Below are 22,753 nucleotides of genomic sequence, written 5' to 3'. Positions count from 1 at the left end.
AAAAACCTTTAAACTAGTGGAAATAAACCAAATCCGTACTTCAGAATTTCACCCCCAGTCCTGATAGACGGTTATCCTACACACAGAAGACCCAGATACGGCTGTAGGCAGCGGTGGTGTCACTGCCCGTAGTGAGCAGAGATACATGGGCTTGGATTTTTAAAATACATTTAATTTTACATTAAATACATTTCGCGTATATTGTTTCATTCTAAAATGTAGTTCAAACGCTTAAGTACATTAAGCTAACTACATCTTGGCCATATTCAGACATTTTTAAATGTATTTGATATTCTTTACTCTTACACTTTGAACTTTCTGATTGTAGCTAGTACATTAATAACTGATAACCCCTTACATGTAAAATGAAATGTTGACACCCTTACAAATACTGCTACATTACTGCTACTATATTAACCTAATAAGGATTATTACAGAAACAAATAACTATTGAAATGGTTTAATATGGAAATAAAATTTAGCCTCTGAAGCCTTGCCTCCAAAATCTAGTTCAAAGCTGCCTTTGAAAGTGGTCAGAGGACACAGCTGCACTGTTATCTCGGATACTGAACACACAACCCATCTCTACTTTCCCCTCATTTATGAGAAGCAGTGAAAAGAATGTGATTAATTTGCTTCCACAAACATAATTTAAGTACATGGTGCATTACTGAGCACAAAGAAAAGGCCCAAACATTTACACAAAGTTCTCTTGCTTTGTGACTGATTTATTGAAAATACAAAGTGGTAAAGTGAATAAAAATCAATGATTTACACACAAGATGCATTAAGCTGAAATAGCATGAAAGTGTCTTATACAACACATCATCTTTGGTCTGTGCAATACAGTTGCAGGGCAAAAACAGCCCATCAAATGTAAACAACTGGTGAACCACTAGCAGCCCTTAATTAGTAATCATAACTTGACCTGGCCATGTGCATCAAGTAAACAAACAAAAAAAAGTTATAAAGGCATTGATATAAAAAGTAGTGATCTGAAAATAACAGGATCACATATACAGAGCTGTAAACTCAAACAAATCAATGAAAATTTACTGAAACCATAGTGACTTTCTCCCAATAAGCTGACCCAAAGAAGCAAATGCAAACAGGGAGCAGTCAGTTAATATTCTGAAAAGAACAAATAGCCTAAACAAAATAGTTTATCTGGTAGACACAGTGTTTTTGGTCTACCAGCTGTACTGAAAACCTTTGCTAAGGCTGAAATGGCCCTTATGGACAGGAATGATCCCAAAACACTCCAGAGGGAACACATACGGTTTAGGGCGAATGGGCTAGAAATATGAAGAGCCTGGAATTTGTAATTCAGGCTGTAGTTACTTTTCCAGTCCACAAGGTGGCAATGTAGTACATGATGCAGTGACCAGCAGTCTGCCCCACTTTGCCCCACTCTGAGAGCCGCTCTGAATTCCAGGAGCACCAGACAGCACAAGTAGGCTGTAGGGTTTCTGTGCCATTAAAGACCCTCACAAAGAACAGAGGAAGTCTTTCAGACCCCCTCTCTTACTCTTCTGGTTATCATCAACCATCAGGAGCTTCTTAAGGCGAGAGAAAGTGGACATCTTCCCACTGACCGACTTTGATGAGCTGCTGGTGTTGGATGATTTGGACCTATAGAGGAAGAAAGCAGAAAAGTTATATTGGTTGTGTTCTACACGGCAAACTTAAGAGATCCACTCAACTCTTCTAAACAGCAATACACTACATATAGGAGTGTGTATGTAGTATATATACAGTCATATGCAAAAGTTACATATGACAATAAGGTTACTTACACTTACACATTTTCTAAGTGAAAATAAGTTAACACAACTTCAAAAATGAACAAACTTTTTCTGCATTATTTCTATGTATTTGATGAAGTTCACATATTAGAAAATAAAACACAGAATAAAACATTAAATGTTATATGGCCTTTGGACAGGCCACACTTCTTGTTTTTTCCCCCTGAATATGTAAAATTAAGCAAATAAACAGTAACTGTGCATTAAAATGTGCAGACCTTTGCTCTTAGTGAAGCATGTGTGATCTTATTTTTGCTTACAAATTCAAGAACATGTCATTTAAAAACATGTCATTTGGGCACAACTGCATATGACTGTATATAGTCAGTACTTCTTGAGCACAACTACATATATCAAAAAGACCAGTTACAAAGAGCCTATAAACAAGAACCAGTATCAGTAACTGCATAAACTGTTCAGTTACAAACAATGGACTGGATGGAAGCATGCCATTTTCTTATTTATTTATTTATTTTTAAATTGTTAGTATTTATTTCTAGCCATTTTTCTTCTGTTTCTTCTTAATTAGTTTATTTTAGACAACTTAAAGAAAATATGCTGCTTTTTTTTTTAGCCCCTATTAAATGTGCCAAATCTTTTGTTGGATTTTGTTTAACCATTCCAACTTGCAAACATCACAGAATACACTTATAATGTGGTGTTGTAAAAATGTGTTGATGATGTAAAATGTAAAATGTATACAGTTTTGCCATATTGGCCACTCTCCCAATACAGTGACATAACGTTTGCTCTGAAGACAGCACATGTAAAGTGGCTTACGCTGGTGTTCTGCCTGGTGTTCTGCCTGGTGTTTTCTCATGGATCCCAGACTTTGGAGTTGATTTGTTCGCTGACTGAGGTGTCCTGCGTTTGCTCGTGCTCGCTGGAGTGCCATAGGTTTTTGAAAAGGAAGCCATAAACTCCCTGTTTACTCCAACTTGCCTGGATGTCTTATTACAGGTGTGACAGGTGGCCATCTAGTGGAGATAGAAATAAATAAATTAGTGTCAATATTTCAAGTTTCATTATGCTTAGTTTTAGAACCATCACATTTTGATACTCATATAAGCTTTCACTGCACATGTTCTGGAGGAGGTATGGTTTTAATAATGCCTTACACATTCCAAATAATGCCTTACACATATCAAATCTGACTAAAATACCTCTCTCTATTATTCATTAACAGCCAGTTCACAGTTGATTCTTTGTAAAGCTTTGTAAAGCTTTATGTTGGGAATGTATAAAAGAAAGGAAAGCAGGTTAAGTTAGAAGTTAGTGGTGTAAAAAACTCAGAGAGATCCAAAATCAGCAGCTTTAATGAATCATGTACTTGGGGTGGCAGCTATGCTGGGATACCTGATCTACATCTGCATACAACAGAGCAGGGGACTTTACAGAGTCATCATGGGGAGCACAACATGTACCTCAGATCACCTGCTGCATAAACAACTTACATGAACTAGGCTACATCAATGGTTATGTGCTAAGAAGTAAAGCCACATTCTCCCAATTAGTTAAAACCAAGATATTTTCGAACATGTAAGAAAAAGAAAAAACTCCCACTAAATTAGTTTTACTCTGTTTCAGCACAACTCATCCATACCAAACACTAAGCAAGGACTTACAGTGAAACAGCTTCCACAAGAACACAAGCTCCTTTTTCACCACCAGACCAAAACAGGAGGCATACTCTGACTTCAACTGAGCAGCAATGCAATAACTTCACTTCATAGACCACCTTACTCAGACACATCAACCACAGGCTGCACAGCCAGTATGCATACCCATTTAATCATTAAAACAGTTATAAAACAGACAAAGCAAGACGTTTCTTCACAAGAGTTAAAACTCACCGAGATAAAAGTAGCCATGCTTGTTGAAAGGAACAGGTGGTGGAGCAGAAACAAGGCTCGATCAGATGGATACTGGTTGTCTGTATAGACTGCACGCACAATGTTATAAAGCAAAATGGCACAGACACATAGGCATTCGGCCAATCAGCTCACTGGAGGCGGAGACTCTGACTAATTCTGAGCTCTCATTGGTTAGCAAACATAATGAAGCAAAATAATTGGCACTGGATCAAAGTACTAGAAGAGACTCAACACTACTACAAAACGTAACAGGAAGTCAATGTTTTTATTACCATGTAAGGCTTTTCTTTTTTTTTAACCACTTCTTTATCAGACTGTTCAGGGCCATTATAGAAGAATTTTAATCAATAGTCTATACAAGGTAGAGAACCTTCCAGCCGTGTCTTATTTTTTATTTGAATTATTTCTGAAATATTTTACTTAAAATTATACTTACATACTTAAACATGATTTTAGGCATTACTTGAAAATTCAATTAACAGTTTGTCACAATATAAAATGTGTAATAATTTTTTGGGGGCAAATGTAAGAGAAAATAAAACATGGCAGTTAAAAGGGTCCTTTACTGTCTTTGGCTTAAACACTCTAAAGCTAAAAGCTTGAGGGTGCCAATGATGGCAGCGGCGATTACAGATGTGATTATAGTGCATAACAGTTAAACATGCTGATAAAAAGATGAACTCTCCATATGTAGCTAAAAACATGCAAAACCCTGGACACAGGATACGTCCTCCATCAGAGGCAGAAAGCCTCCCAAAATATCTTACTCACCATGACAACAATCTGGCTATAAAACAACCCCATAAAACACACTATGAACCAGTTTATAACAGATATACTCAGCTTCCTGATCCTAATAGGGTGGGGGGGGGGGGTGAAGGAGGGGTGGTATGGGAACAGAGCATTCAGAGCTTATGCTAATTCATGATCATATTCCTATTTACGTAATTTTAGTTTTATGACCACTTGTTTCAGGCCACCTGATAGAGATCCTCTGTAGCAGGGCCAAGTCCTGGGGGCCAGTAGACCATATACACTGGTCACACAACAATACTGATGTTTAGTTTTAGTAATATTAATTTATAACAAAAGCAGAGTTAACTGTGATGTACAGTTGTCTGCAAAAGTATAACATCCCTGGTCAAATTAAGATTAAAATAAGATTTGTTGATTTTTCTCAGGAAGAAATACGTTAACATTCTCTATGGTGAACACCATTAAACTTGGACTTTTTCTGTTAATTTTAGTGTACAATTTCTGTTTATCTTCTGAATTTAACATATTAAAAAAAAAAAAAAAGAAATAAAAAGTGCTATAACCATTGCACAGGCCACATTCGAAATCCATCCCCTCTGTATGTTTAATTTAAGTTTACAGACAACTTTATGGAGAAGTTAATCAATAAATAATAACTTTGTCTGATTAATGTATAACATTCTGGGCATGTTTTGTAGTGATTTTAAGAAAAGCAAAATAGAACAAGTCATGTCAGGTTTCTAAGACATGTTTTAGCACTGAGTACCAGTCTTCAGGAGTGTCATCAATTTTATTATTGCAAGCTACAATATTGTACTCTATATATATATATATATATATATATATATATATATATATATATATATATATATATATATATATATATATATATATATATATATATATATATAAAATCTAGAAATGTTTTAATGTTTTATAAATATCACCCAGCATTAGGGCATGTACAGAGATGTGTACAGAGACCACTGCAGTTGAGTAAAGATGGGAACATAGCTCACATTATGAAGAAAAACTCTTCTCTTCCTCAAAAATAATCCTTCCACAAATCCCCTTCTAGGATACATATAAACGCGATGCCCTGTAGCATTATAGTTAACACAGTCAAACAGCAGATGTACTGGGATAGCTGAACTCTTATTTTCCGCCATCACGTGCAAGTCTAATTTCCTGCGATCCACAGACATGTATACTGCGCTATTTAATGCGCATGCATGGTCGGGTTACTACAGCAGGAAGAATCTGCGGGCCCTCTGAAGCATGCACATACCACCAAAAACTCAGCGGCTCCAATGAGATTGATGCAATCAGTCAACAGCAGCTGAGTGCACAGAGAGCGGCAGGGAACAGAGAGAGATGGAAGTGAACTGAGACCAGCTGTATTTAGTTTAGTGTTGGGCAGACTACACAGTCATACCTGTCAGCACGACATACGCGTGTCACTTTTTACATGATATAATGCAGCATGAAGAACAGCTCTCCAAGAATGAACCATTTTGGAGAAAATATCTAGCTGCTTTTCTTACCAAAATTGCATGTTAAATGTGATAATATTCTATAAACTAAGCTCCAGTGGCCTCATTTGTGTACAAATTTGATTCTGAAATTTACAATGACATTCAAGTATGTTTATAAATGAAGCCCCAGGCATTCTGTGAAACAATGCTAAAAGGCAGTATAAATTGATATGCAGTCCTTGCAAGTGCAAGAAAATTGCACTAAAATGATTGTTCAGCCCTAATTAAAGACACAAATATTTCACTTGTGAGATGTTTTGGAAAAAGAATTCACTTTAATTTGCTACTAGTGGATGCTTAAAGTCATTCCTGTCCTTCTGGGAGGTGTCAGCTTCTCTTCAGACCCACCTAAGCCCCAGATAGGACTGGCTCTGACTGGAGTGCTTAGCTTTCCACACACTTCCTGAACACCCTCTCACACACACATGCACAAAATCAATCCAGCAGATGAGCTCTTTGTTATCTATTAATAGGCCAGGCTCCTAAAATACCCTACTAGCCGCAAGCTGGGCTAGGCTGGCTGTTGTGACCTTGGTACTGTGGTTTAGTAGACACAGCTGCCCTTGATACACAAGAGTGGCAAATGTGTGGTGTGTGTATGAGTGGCACGGTTATCGAAACACTGAGACCCATCTGCTCTCCATGATGATTGATCCCTTTTGCCCAAACATGGGCAGGCCACTCCAGGGGGAAAATAGGTTGTCATCAACACCAGGAATTGCATACAGACTTGGGGTTGGGTGGGCTCTATCACAATAGATAGTTTTCACTTAGCAATTAGCAGCAATTAGAAGACAGGGAGAATTTAAGACCCAAGTCATTCATGTGATTCTACTATTGAGTTTATGAACATTGAAGGTTCAAAGAAAAATGCTCCATCATCCATGTTATTAGGTAACAAAGTATAGAAGTAGAAGCATAGAAGAGAAAGCCAGATGCATGTCAGCTTAAACACTCACATTAAAATCTCTCCAGAGTAGAGACAACAAGCAATTTTGAAACAAATGGAAATATACTATTACAAATACAATATACTCAGCAGTTTTTATTATTAGCGGAGCATTTAAGGTCTTTCAACAAGTCCAAGTTCTTCAGACCAAAACAAACAAGAAGCACACACATTAAGTTTTTAAAGTGCACATGCTGATGCTACTGTCATCAGAGCTCACAGTTGTTTCTGTAGTTTGATTCTTCATGTTCAGGGCTTCAAGCTGAAATACATCCTCCCACAAACAACGCTGCTGCAGCGTGTCTGCTCCTCTATGTTTTGGGCGGAACTCCCTGTGGTGTTTCATTAAACTGTTTTTTTACAGAATGGGATGCTACTAGTGATGGGAGATTTGGATATACAACACCATGTTTATGTTGTGTAAAATTGGAAGACAAAAGGAAAAATAGTAGTGCCACATTTAAAAAAATACTATCAAAACTGTCCATACAAATGAATTTCATTGTGTTTCACACACTGCACTAAATCCAATTCAAAATAACTAGTTATGTTGTCTTGTAATGATGTATGCAGTTTTCCAATGTTCTTTAAGTACTGATGATATCTACCATATGCTCAGATAAGTATATTGTAACAATTTGTCATGATATTGATAAACATTTTCATATTGCCCAGTCCTAGCTGTTACCCAGTGCCTTTGAGTCACACGGAACAAAAGAAAAATGAGGACTTTGTTAAGCCCTACTTAATGGATTTCTTTCATCTTCCTTTTCACTGTATTCTCAGATTCTTAGTCCTGAATAAACGTGGACTTGATATCGAATCTGCAAAACTACTTCACAATGACTAAACATTAAACTATAATTAAGCAAGAAATTGTTCCTCCCAATAGCATTTTCTCTGTATTACAGAGCACCAGTGGCATACACTTACACAGGGCAACTCCCTGCTCTCTGCAGTGCATGTATAAATAAAGTAAAACCAGGAGCCTCATTTATTAAACATTCGCATGCACAGATTTGATCTTAAAAGGCTGTAGGTGAAAATTCACATTTATGTTGGGATTTATCAGTCAATTTGAAGTGAAAATGTGCATGAATGAATGTAAGTCACATTCAACTTGATGTTCAAATGGCAGGTGGGCTGAAGTTGAATCTTCTGAAGTGTGTTTTGATTCAATGGATTTTTTTTGTTTTCTAAGCCCAGAAAAGCAATATCTATGGTAATCAAATGCACATTACAGAAGCAGCACATTGAGATTTGGTGAAGAAATGCTGGAGTATTGCTTTAATCCAGGTTGTGCTGGAATACGTTAGAGCCACAGGTTGATTTAAGAACATGTGCATCAAGCCCTCGAGCCAATTCCAAGGAGTCAAAATATTACATTTTTACACAGTTAACTAACACTCAAGAAGCCAATGGGGTCAGAGCTTGTTTATGGTGATGTGGAGGGTGCTGAGAGACACACATCAGTTCATCATGTTGTCTACAACCCGGCTGTTTTTCATTCCTCATCTAAGGTGATAATAACGGATGAGGACAAAGGCACGTGCCAGATGGATTCAGTGAGTGAGTGCGCACAGGAAATGAAATACAGCGAGGCAGTTTTAAGCCTATGGCCACAAAAACATCGGCTGCTGTGCCCTGCCCTAGAGAGGCGCAATACTACACACAACAGAAAGCATTTCAAAGAGGGAATCACCTCTTTGTCCACTACTAAAAGTTCACTCTTTTTAAAACCACCATAATGAAGTGGGACTAATGTACTATTTGTAGAGTTTATTTTGGTCATGGCAGACAAAATAGCCATTAATTCTGCTTGTTGACATGGGTATACCTGAGAAGGGATGCTTAAAATAATTCACTAAAGACTTGGCAGCTCTTGCACGTGAGGATCCAGCAGGTCAAGCATCTGATTAAAACTCCAAGGCCAAACAGCCCCCCACCCGTCCTCTGCGCCGTCATTTCATCCATTCACACCCACGACAGGCGTCAGTCCCTTTAGGGTTGTGGATGGAAAAAATGAGGCGAGACATCTCTGTGCCTCAAATCTCCCATCAGCTCCTGGAAACAGACACTCAGGGAGCTTGAAAACATGGAGAGAATATAGATTGTAATGTTTAAAATTTGCATATTCTCATGATCCTAAAGATTCCCAATAACACTGAAGAAAATAGACAAAGTTAACAGAATGTTAATAGAATGTATTAGCAGAATAACTAAAATAGATTTCAATTGCAATACAGCAGAAATCCTCTTTGGAATAACTAATAAAAGTCAGGACAGTAGGCAAAATAAACGAGACAAAGACCACCTCAAATAATGCAATGAGGTTCATGAATATGTGCATTGGGCACTACACCAGTAAATGGATATTCCAACATTGAAGAAACACTCCCAAAAGAGGTTGGTCAACACTAAAGAATATGTTATGTGAGGCATCACCATCCCCACCAACTGTACTTTTTGTGTTGACAGAGAAGACTGTGTTCCATGCCTAGATGAACAGGACGTGCCTATGTATCATCATTCCTAAAGACAACAACGTCCAGCGCAAGGACGCAAAGAATATCAAAGTACATGACCTTGAAGATTGAAGCCAGACGCAGATGGAACACAAAGATGACAGTGGCTTCAATAATTGCAGGCATGCTGGAAATGATGAGAAATAGTTTCCAAGAGCAGCTCAATGTGAAAGAAATGCAGAGGTTGAATATTATTGCCAAGTATAAAGTCTGAGAGGTCAGGTTGACCCCATGCTAAAGTAACACATGATGTTTTGAGTCATCTAGCAAAATCATGGAGCTTATTCTGGCTGCAATCTAATAAGTCAAGCGCAGCAACAAATCCCATCAGTGTAGTCTTTCGCACAGTACATGTGCAGCAGGGATCACATGTGTACAAAACAAATTTTGCTTCAAGTCTATTTTTGCCTCTTGTTTTAAGTAGCTTGCAAAAGACACAAAGACACCTGGTGATGATTTCCATCCACAGATGCTGCGTTTTATATATATTTATTAATAAATATTAAAAATATGCTTTTTAAGTCTGGTATAGGTAAATGTTGTGTAATCTGAAGCTAAAAGTGCATAGCATCAAAACAAGGAATTGAGAATGTGCAAAATAAGTTAGTTCTAGTAGAATCCAACCACTTTCTCACAATTCCTCCCAAAGCCCATTTCCAAACTAAACACACATGCTGGGCAGCAGAGGAGCCATCTCACCCAGCTGTACATCGGTAAGCTGCTGATGCTTAATGAAACTGAAGAACTGGGAATTGCCAATGATTTTAAGACCAAATTAGTATTGGGTATAAGTACTATTCATACCTTGTTTGGGGAGTGGATTCTTAATATGTATACCTAGGAATGATTTGCAAGGCTAGAAATATCTGTCAAATGAAAACAAATACAAATGACAAGGGGGTGGAGAAAGATGCATTGCAGTGACAAGCAGTTCAGTCACATGTCACACACACACACACACACACACACAAACAAATGCTATGAACAGCATCTGCACACACCAGCTAATCTTCCCCCAGAGATCCTCAGCAACTCAGTATCAGTAACACACAGCTATGTATCGGTGTGAAGTAGCACGTATACCACCCCTTGTTCGCCACCAAAGGTTAGTATTATTACACATTACCAAACAGCTCAAAAAAATCCCCCAAATTACTCAGCAGTCACCTCACATTCAAAGAGGGCTGCAGAAGAGTTTTCCAGTTTTAATCATCCAATCCAAAGCCCAAAAATTACAAGATTTAGGCTTAAAAAAAAAAAGCCGATCTGATTAAGGCACGTCTGAAGTCGCATAGAAAATGCTGATCGTCTTGCACATTAAACGATAGCTTCAGAAGAGATATCATTCCTGTGGTTAAATCTTGAGAGTCGTTTTAAGTATTAACTTCTCAAATTCTCCACTGTGGTGGTCAAGTACCACAGAGTAAGCCAAAGTGTCAAGTTGAGGCTTCCAAATTTACATTCTTCCTGCTTGTTCTCCATACTAATGAGGCTGGAGAGTCAATGGCAGACATGCAGAGGGCCACATCGATGGTACTTTCCCTTTCAGCCTGAGGCACAGAAAAAGCCCCTATTATGGGCCACAGCATTTCCATTGCCCTTAGCTGGGTGAGCAGCCACTTCCTACTATCTGTCTGTTATCTGCTGATGTGGACGAGAGACAGACATCAAATGCAAATGACATTTGCATTTCCATGAAGCTAAAACACAAATGACTGATCAAACTACTCTAGACCAGTCAACGCCAAAACCAGAGGCTCAGTGGAGCAGATTCGCCCCAGACTTATATTGTCTGTTTTATGATGCAAGTTTCTGAATACTGGAGTCCCCTAGTCTCGGTCTCAGACGCTACACCCACAGAGATACACCGATCATCTACAGCAGATATAAAAACTCAACATACCCTAAGTAAAACTGCTGCTGTTTAGTGAGGTAAACCAGCAGAAATTAAGATGAATCACATCCGACATCTTTTATGCAACTTTGCAACCACCAAATGCAAGAGAAAAACAGATAAAAGTAATCAAAAATGAAAAATTGACAACACCCTGACTGCATAAGCATACACATTACCACAACTAATATTCTTTCACAGTATCTTTTGCATTTACATAAGCAGTACATATTTTAGTACTTTTAATGCCTGGACCGTTCCTTCTATTGTGAAAAGGTATCTCAAGCTCCTCAAACTCACAGGTTTATTTGGATCTGGGGTTCGAAGCATTAACACAGAAGGGGAAATACCTCTTCATCTTTAGCTTTCTGACAGAAGCCAGCAGGTTTTGTGACAATATCTTGATATTTTTTCTATCTACCTTGACCAGGGCCCCATTCACTGAAGAGAATCAGCCACAAAACATGATGCTCCAACCACCATGCTTCTCAGCTATTATGGTGTTCTTTAGCTGATGAGCTACATTGTTGTTGCACCAAATAAATCTTTTAGATATCTAGGCCAAAAACTTCAACCTTCAACTCAGTAGATGTTTTTGGGTGATGTATTTATTTTTTGGTAAACTCTATATGAACTCTGATTAATCCAATATCCCATAGCCCAGACATATGCGCAATGTCTGTTGACTGCTGTCACAAGCAAATGGCAGGCTCTGAGCGGCCAGTACCTGCCAGAAATTCCTCCAGCTCCTTTGTTGCTGTAGGGCTCATATCAGTCAAACAGACTTGACCTGTCAAAGTAGGTGGTATGTGGCCAAACTGAGCGACAAAACCCCACAGACTCTCTGACAGTATCTAGGAGTCTAGCTTGCACAGCTAGGAGTTCCTTTGCTCTGCATATCTTGGCCTGGCTTTTACACATAGGCCTGTAACAATTATTACAAAATTGCCGGATCGCAGTTATTTGAGATAACTGCAATTATTTAACCTACACAACCATAGATCTGCCAAATTCAGAATAACAAGCTAGTCTAGGAAAAGATACACTATATTGCCAAAAGTGTTCACTCGTCTTCCTTCTCACACATATGAAATTGAGTAAGATCCCATTCTGAACCCATAGGGTTTAATATGATGTTGGCCCACCCTTTGCAGCTATAACGCTTCAACTCTTCTGGGACGGCTTTCCACAAGGTTAAGGAGTATGTTTATGGGAAATTTTAACCATTCTTCCAGAAGCACATTTGTGAAGTCAGACACTGATGTTGGACGAGAAGGCCTGGCTCGCAGTCTCTGCTCTAATTCATCCTGAAGGTGCTCCATCGGGTTGAGGTCAGGACTCTGTTCAGGCCAGTCAAGTTCTTCCATATCCAACTTGCTCATGCATGTCGTTATGGACCTTGCTTTGTGCACTGGTGTTCAGTCATGTTGAAACAGGAAGGGGCCGTCCCCAAACTGTTCCCACAAAGTTGGGAGCATAAAATTGTCCAAAATCTCATGATCTGCTGAAGCATTAAGAGTTACTTTCAATGGAACGAATGGGCCGAGCCCAACTCCTGAAAAACAACCCCACACCAAACTTTACACTTGGCACAATACAGTCAGACAAGTACCGTTCTCCTGGCAACTATCAAACCCAGACTTGTCCATCAGATTCCCAGATGGAGAAGTGTGATTCGTCACTCCAGAGAACACGTCTCCACTGCTCTAGAGGCCAGTGGCGGCACTTTACACCACTGCATTTGACATTTTGCATTGTGCTTTGTGATGTAAGGCTTGGATGCAGCTGCTCAGCCATGGAAACCCATTCCATGAAGCTCTCTACGCTGATCTTGAGCTAATCTGAAGGCCACATGAAGTTTGGAGGTCTGTAGTGACTGACTAGAAAGTTGGCGACCTCTGCACAATACACACCACAGCATCCGCTGACCCCGCTCTGTTATTTTACACTTTTTACACTGAGTTGCTGTCCAATCACTTCCACTTTGTTATAATACCACTGACAGCTGACTGTGAAATATTTAGTAGCGAGGAAATTTCACGACTGGACTTGCACAGGTGGCATCCTATCACGGTACCACACCGGAATTCACTGAGCTCCTGAGAGTGACCCATTCTTTCACAAATGTTTGAAGAAGCAGCCTGCATGCCTAGGTGCTTGGTTTTATACACCTGTGGCCATTTCCAAACAGAAACAGTGTGTGTTACAGCAGAAAGAAGGAGGTATAAAATGTGCATGACAAGGGTTAATCTAAGACCTACACTGGAAATCACTAAAATATGACTTTATCTAGAAAGTGCTTCGCATGATGTTTATGTTTGAGCTGTAAGTGCAGGGCACTCAGTCTGATGTACAGATTCTCACCAGAACATTGGAGGCCTTTTTGAATTTCTGGAGAACTTTTCTTTCTTCTGCACCAAGTCTCCTGTGGGCTGCTTCTTTCCTGAGCAGCCTCCTCACCTGTGCTGATGGCCTTCGCTTGGGCCACACCCGCACATGGTACTCACCCGGCTGGCGCCACTGGAAACAGAAGGGGCAGAGCACAAACGCTGGCAGGGCAGGAGCTAAAACACAGGACAATACCTCATGAGCGTTTTGGCCTGCTAACTAAATACAACAGGTGATATCATGTGCTATTCTGAGGCTGGCAGGTATTTCTTTCATGTATCGGATAGAAGTTCTTCCAGCTTTTCCAATACGTGGTCATCTATCTCTGCTGCGAGGCAGGCTTTAGGCCTGGGAAAGGGCCAGTGTGTGTTGTGGAGCCTGGTTTTATTACATGGGACTGTGGGCACTGCTTAGCAGGCGGTACTTTTCTTTTACTAACTCTAAATGTCCCCACAGTGTTTTATAAACATTGTACCTCCATTAGCAAGGATCAGTCAAGGTCAGAGTAACAAACCAGTCTAGGAAAATAAACAACACAAAAGCAATAAAGTGTAATTGTCTCATAAAACTTACCACTCGTCTGATGCTTTTGCCTGAAATAAAGACAAGAAAAGGTATGGTTTATCTGGTGAGTCTGCAATGGTTACATATTTTATTTCCTATAAAAATATCCTGCAATTTGTTTTCAACACATCAGCTGGGCAAGGTGCAGCAATGTGGCTGAGAAAAGCACTTCATCACACTACATCCTGTCAGTTGCCATGAAACAAAAATGTTTAATAGGCTCCACACAATCCAAGCATTACATTCTAATGTAAGAAAACTAGGAAACGTGAGCTATTCTCTCCAACCAAAATGGCTCACACAAAATAAAACTCCATGCCTTCATTTCCCTTGAGCCTGTTTGTGTATGGGTCTTATTTTTGGAATACAGCACTATTTTAATAGCCCACTTCACCTAAGCTTTCTAAATCCTTTCTAAAATTAGTACACATAATGCTAATAATTGAACACCGATATCAGGCATGTTGAGGCACACGGACAGTGTGCAATGTTTGTGAAACTACGAACAGGTGCTTTTTAATCATAATACACCTTCTTATATCTAGCAAGTGCCCGCATCAGCAGTGATCTACAAAGCTAGTGCCAAACAAAGCCCTCAGAGAGCACTCATGCTGTTTGTGCTGACAAACTGGCCTGTGCTAAGTATCTTGCAATATGTCACACAGCCAAATAAATTTCAGTCAAGGCCAAAGCTGGAGGTGTAAAATGCATCAACCCACTGTGATGCAGTGATTCAAGTGCACTGATTTTGAAAGATTGGATCATATTAGAATGGACTGTTAGAACTTATAAAACTCTGTACATTTGGTCAAACGTGAAATCTGCTTCCGAGCCCGGAAGCAGTCCAGAGAACCAATCTGCTGCTGTCTGCTGTGCGTGTGGAAGCTGTCCACTCCCAGTGTCACATGTGATGTGTGTCTGGCTCATTTTGTAATGTCAGTCATTTTCTAAGGTGACTGCTTCAACTTATGTCTTTTCAAGTATCTGCTGTTCTTCACTGCTTTTGTGTGTGAAAGCAAACCAGTGATAGTGAGCCTCTCCCACAAACAAGCCCAGAATCGGTCCTGGGTGCAGACAAGTATTCGGGACGAGTGTAAAAACAACCTTAACAGCACAGTAACAAAAATAGCCTGTTCATTCTAAGGGATAAATGGAGGCAGCAAAATGGTCAGGTAAAAATTAATCATGACCATTTTTGGTGTATAAAACTAAACAAAATATTATAAAGTGGACCTCAAGCAAAAAAATAAATACAAGAAAAATGTACAATATGGGCCCTTTAATTATAAAAATGCAACACACTTGAAGTGAAGGTTTCAACACATTAAAAATCTGATTTTTTCATACATAAAAAGCAACTCTGCATAAAAACCTCACAATTACTAAAAATTAAACTAAAAGTAACCGAAAATTACTGTTCCTGATGCAATTTTCTTGATTGGTAGTATGCCACTGTTCTGCACTCACTGCTGGGTGTGTTATTGAAATCAAATCAGGACTGGAGTTTCAGATCCTGGACTGGTGTGGAGAACACTTATTCATACAAAAAGGATGAAAAAAATAAGCTCTTCCTATGAATTTCTTAGCTGTTATCGATGTCTGAAAAGTAGCACTAAAGCAGACTAAAAGTCTAAAGCAGCACTGTTTGAACTTGTCCCCTCCTGCCACATCTATTAAACAACTCTATCTGAGAAAGTCTTATAGGGATGTTACACTGCCATACGGGCTTCCTTTGCAAATCTAATTAAAATACCTCTCACGCAACTCCTTATAAGTGCATACTCAAGTCAGATAAACATCTGGGACTACACAAAACCTTCGCTGTTTCAGATGCTATCAACAAAGCTCTCGGGATGAAGAGAGCTCTCTCAGTGGATGCCTGATAACATCGAGAAAGAACGTCCTGTTCACCCCAAGTTGGCCGATGTCTTTAATGTACATGGCAGGGGCAGTCCCAGCCAAAGTGACCAGCACAGTCTCCACTAAAACTGACCACAGCTGGCCACGGGCTGTCAGGAACACCCCATGGTGATCTAGAGGCAGCTGCTACCACTGGACTTCATGGACAACTAGGCTTAACAGGGATGATTCCAACTACCAAATAAGCAACCTCAGATTTTCAAGCATCTGCAGAAAATCACTTAATCAACATCGGCTGTCATAGTCCACATAACTGACGTGCTGCTTCCAGTAATTTGCGTACGGGCTTGGCGTGAGTCAGAGCAATGACACCTTGCACTTGTGGGGGCAACAGAAACGCGTAGAGCGTTTAATATGTACAATAAGACAAAGACTCACTGACTGACCGTGTACTAAAATGACGGTTCATCTAAGAATAGCATCACATAAGTAAAGCCAAACAAACTACTCTAAGATAATCTTCTTTCCATTCAATTAATGTAACACCATCCATAAATGGCAGAAAAATCCTCAGAAGAACCCTTGAAGTCTGGGTCAGTATTTTGTCGCCACACTTCAGGAAACATCCATGACAACCCAAACACAGTGCTGTCCACATCTAAATTTAATGATTAAGAATTATAACAGTACAGTCACAGTGTCCTGACCAAGAGCCAGGACACTATGGTCTAGACTTGCACAGTAACACCACATCTCTCCTATTGTTTTTAAGTGGTTCAAGAGCTGATAATAAGAGGTTAAATCATAAACAAAATTAGTATAAATTCAAGCAGGAAGCTAAATATTTTTGATCCATCACTAATTCCAGCATATCTGGGCAATTTTCTCCACCACAATATCAGTACCACTTCCTAAAAACACACACAGTTTGGGCACTAACAGATTAAAGCTGTGGGATTCAGAGGATTTAAGGCTTGAGGCACTATTTTAAATCCTTCTGACCTTTCATTAACTTGGGACAAATCTCAGTCATGGCACAGAGGTAGTGAAAAACAGTTGAAATGGGAAAAAAACCAAAACACTGTTTATTAGGTCAAACACAAACAAAAGTTTGATCATCCCTGATTACACAAACAAACCAAAACACAATTTCTATTTATTTGCTGAGTTTAACACATAGGAAAAAAATAAATATTAAATGTGCAATAACTTTTGCACAGGCCGCAGTATGTTAAATTTAGCAAATAAACTGCAATTGTGCATTGACTTATTTTCATTCATCAGAAACAAACAAACAAACAAACAAAAAAAAACCCAACAAAACATGTCAGCTGACAGGGGCACCAACACTTTTGCATACAATTGTATACAGGAGACTGAGAGTAGTCAGTGTTCCTGCATGACACGGTTGTAAGATTATAGGTTATTATGAGGCACACACCAGTGTGCACCAAGTTCAGTACGTGCCAGTCAGGACACGGACATAAACAAAATAACAGCAAGTCACATGGGCACTTTTGTGTACAAGCAATGCACCTTCAGATGTGGTTGTTTGCTCCCCTCAGCCGAGCGTTAAGACCACAAACTCTCCACCTGACTTCATTATCATGAATATCATTAAAGGCGGTTGATGCACAGCAACAACAAAATCAACATGGTTCAGATGTAAATAAACAGTAACATCAAATTATTTAGATTAAATTCAGTTTGCTAGCTAGACGTGATTTATCTGACTGCTGTAAAAGGTCCACTCTGATGTGTTAAGTTGCATCAATACAGCCTATAATAGCCTATCTAATTTTAAGCTGTCAGCAAGATGTGCTCTGTTTTATTGTGGCAGTGGGACAAAGCATACTAATGAGAAGATGCAGACCGCAAAGCAGAGGCAAAAGAGCCATCTGTCAGGATTCTAATACTCTAAAAATAAAAGGAATAGTTCACTCTTTTACCACAAAAACACATATACAACAAAAACACCCATAAGCTTGAAAGCTTTTATTCTGGCCATCAGAATAACCAACTTTAGTCACATGTGCTTCTAAATCTAGAGAGAGATTGGAAAGTGGAGAGCAATGCATGTACAAAGCATCATATGCATTCGGGTAGCAAAGTCTTAACCTTGCTATAAGCTGGAAATAAAGTACACCATTGGACAACATTGCATCATTAGAATTTCTAAAAGCAAAGTCTTAACCTTGCTGTCTTGTTCTATTCACTGTGGAAACTACCCCAAAAAAAGAAATCTCTGATGAAACCATCTGACAGCATTGCTGATGGCAAACCCTGTGACACATGGTCCTTTAAATTATTTATATACTAATACAAACCAGGGTTGCATAATTAATCGTATTAAAATGTGATCTCCACTCTCACCTGATTCTCAGTGCAATCTGAATCAAGGACCCCCTTTTCCACATCACCTCAAGTATACATACTTATATGTATACATATCTATAAACATTTATATAATACTATAGATATAAATAATATGTTTTACAGTTATGTAAATGTTATGTAGTAAGTGGGACTACAGGAATATAATAGGTGATAATATCAGTTTTTCACAGAACACTTAAATTTTTTTAACCATACACACACACACACACACACATATATGTAGTTTTTTTTTATATTATTTACAGTAGAGTAACACTGAAAAGTAATGGCTGTGGATCTGCCACTATAACAGGAGTACCCAAAGATCCAAAGCAATTTTAGTTCTCGTCAGAAATTGATGGCACCAGTGGGAGAATTGCTGCTTCCCAGTAACGGTAATTACGAGCTGGCGGACCGGTCAAGTGCAGCGTTCCTCTGTGATCACAGCCAGAACTAATAACACGTGGAAGTGACAGGACCTCGGGTGAAGGGGCAGATCTGCCACCTAACGGTAATAAAATGCTATTACAGAAGACATTCTAAAACTAAACAGTGGTCACCAAACTTTTCCACTCCTGGAGATGTACCGTCCTGCAGAGTCCAGCTGCAGCCCTAATCTACTTCACCTGAACCAGTGAAACAGTTCTGATCAGCTGAACTGGGTGTATTAGATCTGGACTGGAACTAAACTCGGTAGGCAACGGTTTTTGTTTGCCTGTAATATTATTTAAAAAAACAGCTTTTTTTTATTAAGTAGTTGTTGTATTATTACAGACATACTATAAAATTATTATTAACAAGGTAATTAAAAACTAAAATAATTGAATTTCAATTATGGTTTAATTCCTATGTGTATTTTTTACTTTATTATTACAACGAAGGTTGATAAAATGACAGATAACTTCAATTAAAACAAATTAAATGATTGCAAAAGAGTGAATCTGTTTTCTTTAAGGGTTAATTACCATATAAAGGTATTTATAAGCGCTTAATATGATTTTCAAACTTTTGCAGCAAACCTGTATAAAGAAATACACAATATGCATTCTACGTCCCGGTCAAGACGTCTTAGGCCTGTGTCCGCAGACTTGCCTTACAGACACGACTTTCCTTGAGCATGTGGGGAGGTAAGCCGGAGCTCCATGAGGAGGAGCTGCTCTAAAAGCCTGACAGCAGCAGAACGGGTGGGGAGCGTTAGGATACTCACATGAGGAACCGTGCCTGCTCTGGACACGCGTCTTTATACAGCATGGAGGCTTCCATTAGAAACTGCAGGGTTCTGTCGACGCTTTGCTTTTTATCGGCTGTAGTTTCCGGTGTACTGCAGGCTGCAGGGCTCAGAAACGACGGTAACATCTTTCTTTACAGAAGTAAATCACCCTAAAGAATTAGCCACGCTTCTCCCTCACGACTAGCTACAGCACGCTAATCCGGCTGAGAATACCCACAATTCTTCACTCGCGACCATTGAACTGTGGGAAATGAAGTCCTTCGCTTTCATGAGTTTAAACCTTAGACTGAGAGTTTATGGTTTAAAATGCTAAGCGTTGTAAATAGAGAGGATGCAGTTGTAGTGAGCAGCGCATTTAATCAGCCTTTTTTTGATGACGTTTATTATGTTATATATATATATATATATATATATAATTAAAGGAAGTGAGAATTTAACACCAGTGGAGGGCAAAAAAGTTACACTTGCTAAAGGTTCTTTTAATGGCTCAGCATGCACGAATGCATTTCAATGTCTTTTGAAAACAAATAAAAAAACAAGAGGGCTTTATTTTATTTGTCTAAATTGACCTTTGCCAAAAAATAACCATCCATCCACATAAGTTCTTTTTTTTTCGAGTGAAGTTGAAGTGAGATACTTAATATATTATATATTATTAAAAAAAGATATTTTTTAGGATTCTGACAATTTGACATCCAAGCCAAATTTAATATAAAAGCTGGTTTTAGAGTTTAAAGTGCCCATGCAGTGGATAATGAAATAAAGGAGTTTGGTGTAGTATTCATTGCCCACTTCATGCAGTCCATTCATGAAAACTCATTTGTAACAACAGCTCGTGCTGTGTTCACTCTTTTTTTGATGTCATGAAATCAACATGTTTACTTCCACGTGTATAGCCTACAGCAGTTTAGCCCCGACCACTGACACCGAAGCTCTAAGTAGTGTTTCACACAGGAGTCTTCCGGAATGAAGCGCAAAACACGGCAGCCAATCAGAACACAGCTCATTTACATATATCAGTCTTAGTGGCGCAGTAACGAGAACAGCTTGTTTCATTCTAAGACAGAGTTTCCCAGCCCTGGTCCTGCAGAGCCCCCTGTTTTGCACCCTTTTCAGCTCTGACACCCTCATTGCAACCCAGACGAGAAGGTTTGTTCATAAGTTGATTCATTGCCTCAGTTGTGTTGGGAGCAAGAAAAGCACAAGGAAAGGGAAGAAATAAGGAGGTTGGGAAGTGTTCATGCAAAAATCAATTCTGACAGTATTTGGTACGCAAGCTCACACAAAAGCCATAAGTGAACATTAAACAATAGAATAATAAAATACAATAATATATGAAATGGGCTCTTTAAATACAACCCCAATTCCAATGAAGTTGGGACGTTGTGTAAAATATAAATAAAAACAGAATACGATGATTTGCAAATCCTTTTTAATGTATATTCAATTGAATAAACTACAAAGACAAGATATTTAATGTTCAAACAGATAAACTTTATTGTTTTTTGCAAAAATTTGTTCGTTTTGAAAAAACGTTCCAAAGAAGTTGGGACAGGGGCGTGTTTACCACTGTGTTACATCACCTTTCCTTTTAACAACACTCAATAAGCGTTTGGGAACTGAGGACACTAATTGTTGAAGCTTTGTAGGTGGAATTCTTTCCCATTCTTGCTTGATGTACAGCTTCAGTTGCTCAACAGTCCGGGGTCTCCGTTGTCATATTTTGCACTTCATAATGTGCCACACATTTTCAATGGGAGACAGGTCTGGACTGCTGGCAGGCCAGTCTAGTACCCGCACTCTTTTACTACGAAGCCACGCTGCTGTAACATGTGCAGAATGTGGCTTGGCGTTGTCTTGCTGAAATAAGCAGGAAATCCCTGAAAAAGACGTTGCTTGGATGGCAGCATATGTTGCTCCAAAACCCGTATGTACCTTTCAGCATTAATGGTGCCTTCACAGATGTGCAAGTTACCCAGGCCATGGGCACTAACATGCCCCCACACCATCAGAGATGCTGGCTTTTGAACTTTGCGCTGATAACAATCCGGACAGTCCTTTTCCTCTTTGGCCCGGAGGACACGACGTCCATGATTTCCAAAAAACAATTTGAAATGTGGACTCGTCAGACCACAGGACACTTTTCCACTTGGCGTCAGTCCATCTCAGATGAGCTCGGCCCAGAGAAGCCGGCGGCGTTTCTGGGTGTTGTTGATATCTGGCTTTTCCTTTGCATGGCAGAGTTTTAGCTTGCGCTTGTAGATGGAGCGACGAATTGTGTTCACTGACAATGGTTTTCTGAAGTGTTCCTGAGCCCATGTGGTAATATCCGTTACAGAATGGTGTCAGTTTTTAATGCAGAGCCGCCTGAGGGATCGAAGGTCACGGGCATTCAATGTTGGTTTTCTGCCTTGCTGCTTACTTGCAGAGATTTCTCCAGATTCTCTGAATCTTTTGATGATAGTATGGACTGTAGATGATGAAAAAAAAAACAATAAAGTTTATCCGTTTGAACATTAAATATCTTGTCTTTGTAGTGTATTCAATTAGAATATAGGTTGAAAAGCATTTGCAAATCATCGTATTCTGTTTTTATTTATGTTTTACACAACGTCCCAACTTCATTGGAATTGGGGTTGTACTAAGTACATGAATAAGCTTTGTAGATGTAGACTGGGGTTCAGTCCCCACCTGGGTAAGCATCCTACACTAAACCAATAAGAGTCCTTGGGCAAGACTCCTAACACCACCTTCACCTACCTGTGTAAAATGATCAAACTGTAAGTCGCTCTGGATAAGAGCGTCTGCCAAATGCTGTAAATGTAAATGTAAAACTACAACACAGTTTATTCAGCTAATCGATGACATCTGAAAGCAATAATCAGAGGTATAAGGTAAAGACTAAAGGCTGCAGGAAGGTGGTTTGGGACCACTGGTTTTCTCTTGTAAGTGAAATGAGTTGTTGATCACTGAATTAATCCAGCATGATAGTTCCA

At 39.2% G+C, this 22,753-nt stretch overlaps 1 protein-coding gene across 1 annotated transcript; it reads right to left on the bottom strand.

The window, feature by feature from the left end:
- Window positions 1–707: 707 nt before the first annotated feature.
- On the bottom strand, window positions 708–20,009 carry c27h18orf21 (chromosome 27 C18orf21 homolog). The gene is made up of 5 exons (XM_017694723.2): window positions 19,734–20,009; window positions 14,300–14,319; window positions 13,703–13,902; window positions 2,586–2,782; window positions 708–1,632 (listed from the first exon to the last, which is right to left on the bottom strand). The coding sequence occupies exons 1-5, from the start codon at window positions 19,880–19,882 to the stop codon at window positions 1,488–1,490; spliced, it is 711 nt and encodes a 236-aa protein (XP_017550212.1). The 5' UTR covers window positions 19,883–20,009; the 3' UTR covers window positions 708–1,487.
- Between the last annotated feature and the right edge of the window lie 2,744 nt (window positions 20,010–22,753).

Source organism: Pygocentrus nattereri, chromosome 27 (assembly GCF_015220715.1).
Source record: "Pygocentrus nattereri isolate fPygNat1 chromosome 27, fPygNat1.pri, whole genome shotgun sequence".
Taxonomy (NCBI): domain Eukaryota; kingdom Metazoa; phylum Chordata; class Actinopteri; order Characiformes; family Serrasalmidae; genus Pygocentrus; species Pygocentrus nattereri.
This window is presented reverse-complemented; position numbering and strand designations above follow the sequence as displayed.

Bases quoted from the DNA above. Each gene is read 5' to 3' on its own strand.
- c27h18orf21 (XM_017694723.2), bottom strand. From the start codon at position 19,882: ATGTTACCGTCGTTTCTGAGCCCTGCAGCCTGCAGTACACCGGAAACT. The intron at 14,320-19,733 runs GTGAGTATCCTA...TCTTTATTTCAG, and splicing joins GAGCAGGCACGGTTCCTCAT to GCAAAAGCATCAGACGAGTG. The intron at 1,633-2,585 runs GTAAGCCACTTT...CTTCCTCTATAG, and splicing joins ACACCAGGCAGAACACCAGC to GTCCAAATCATCCAACACCA.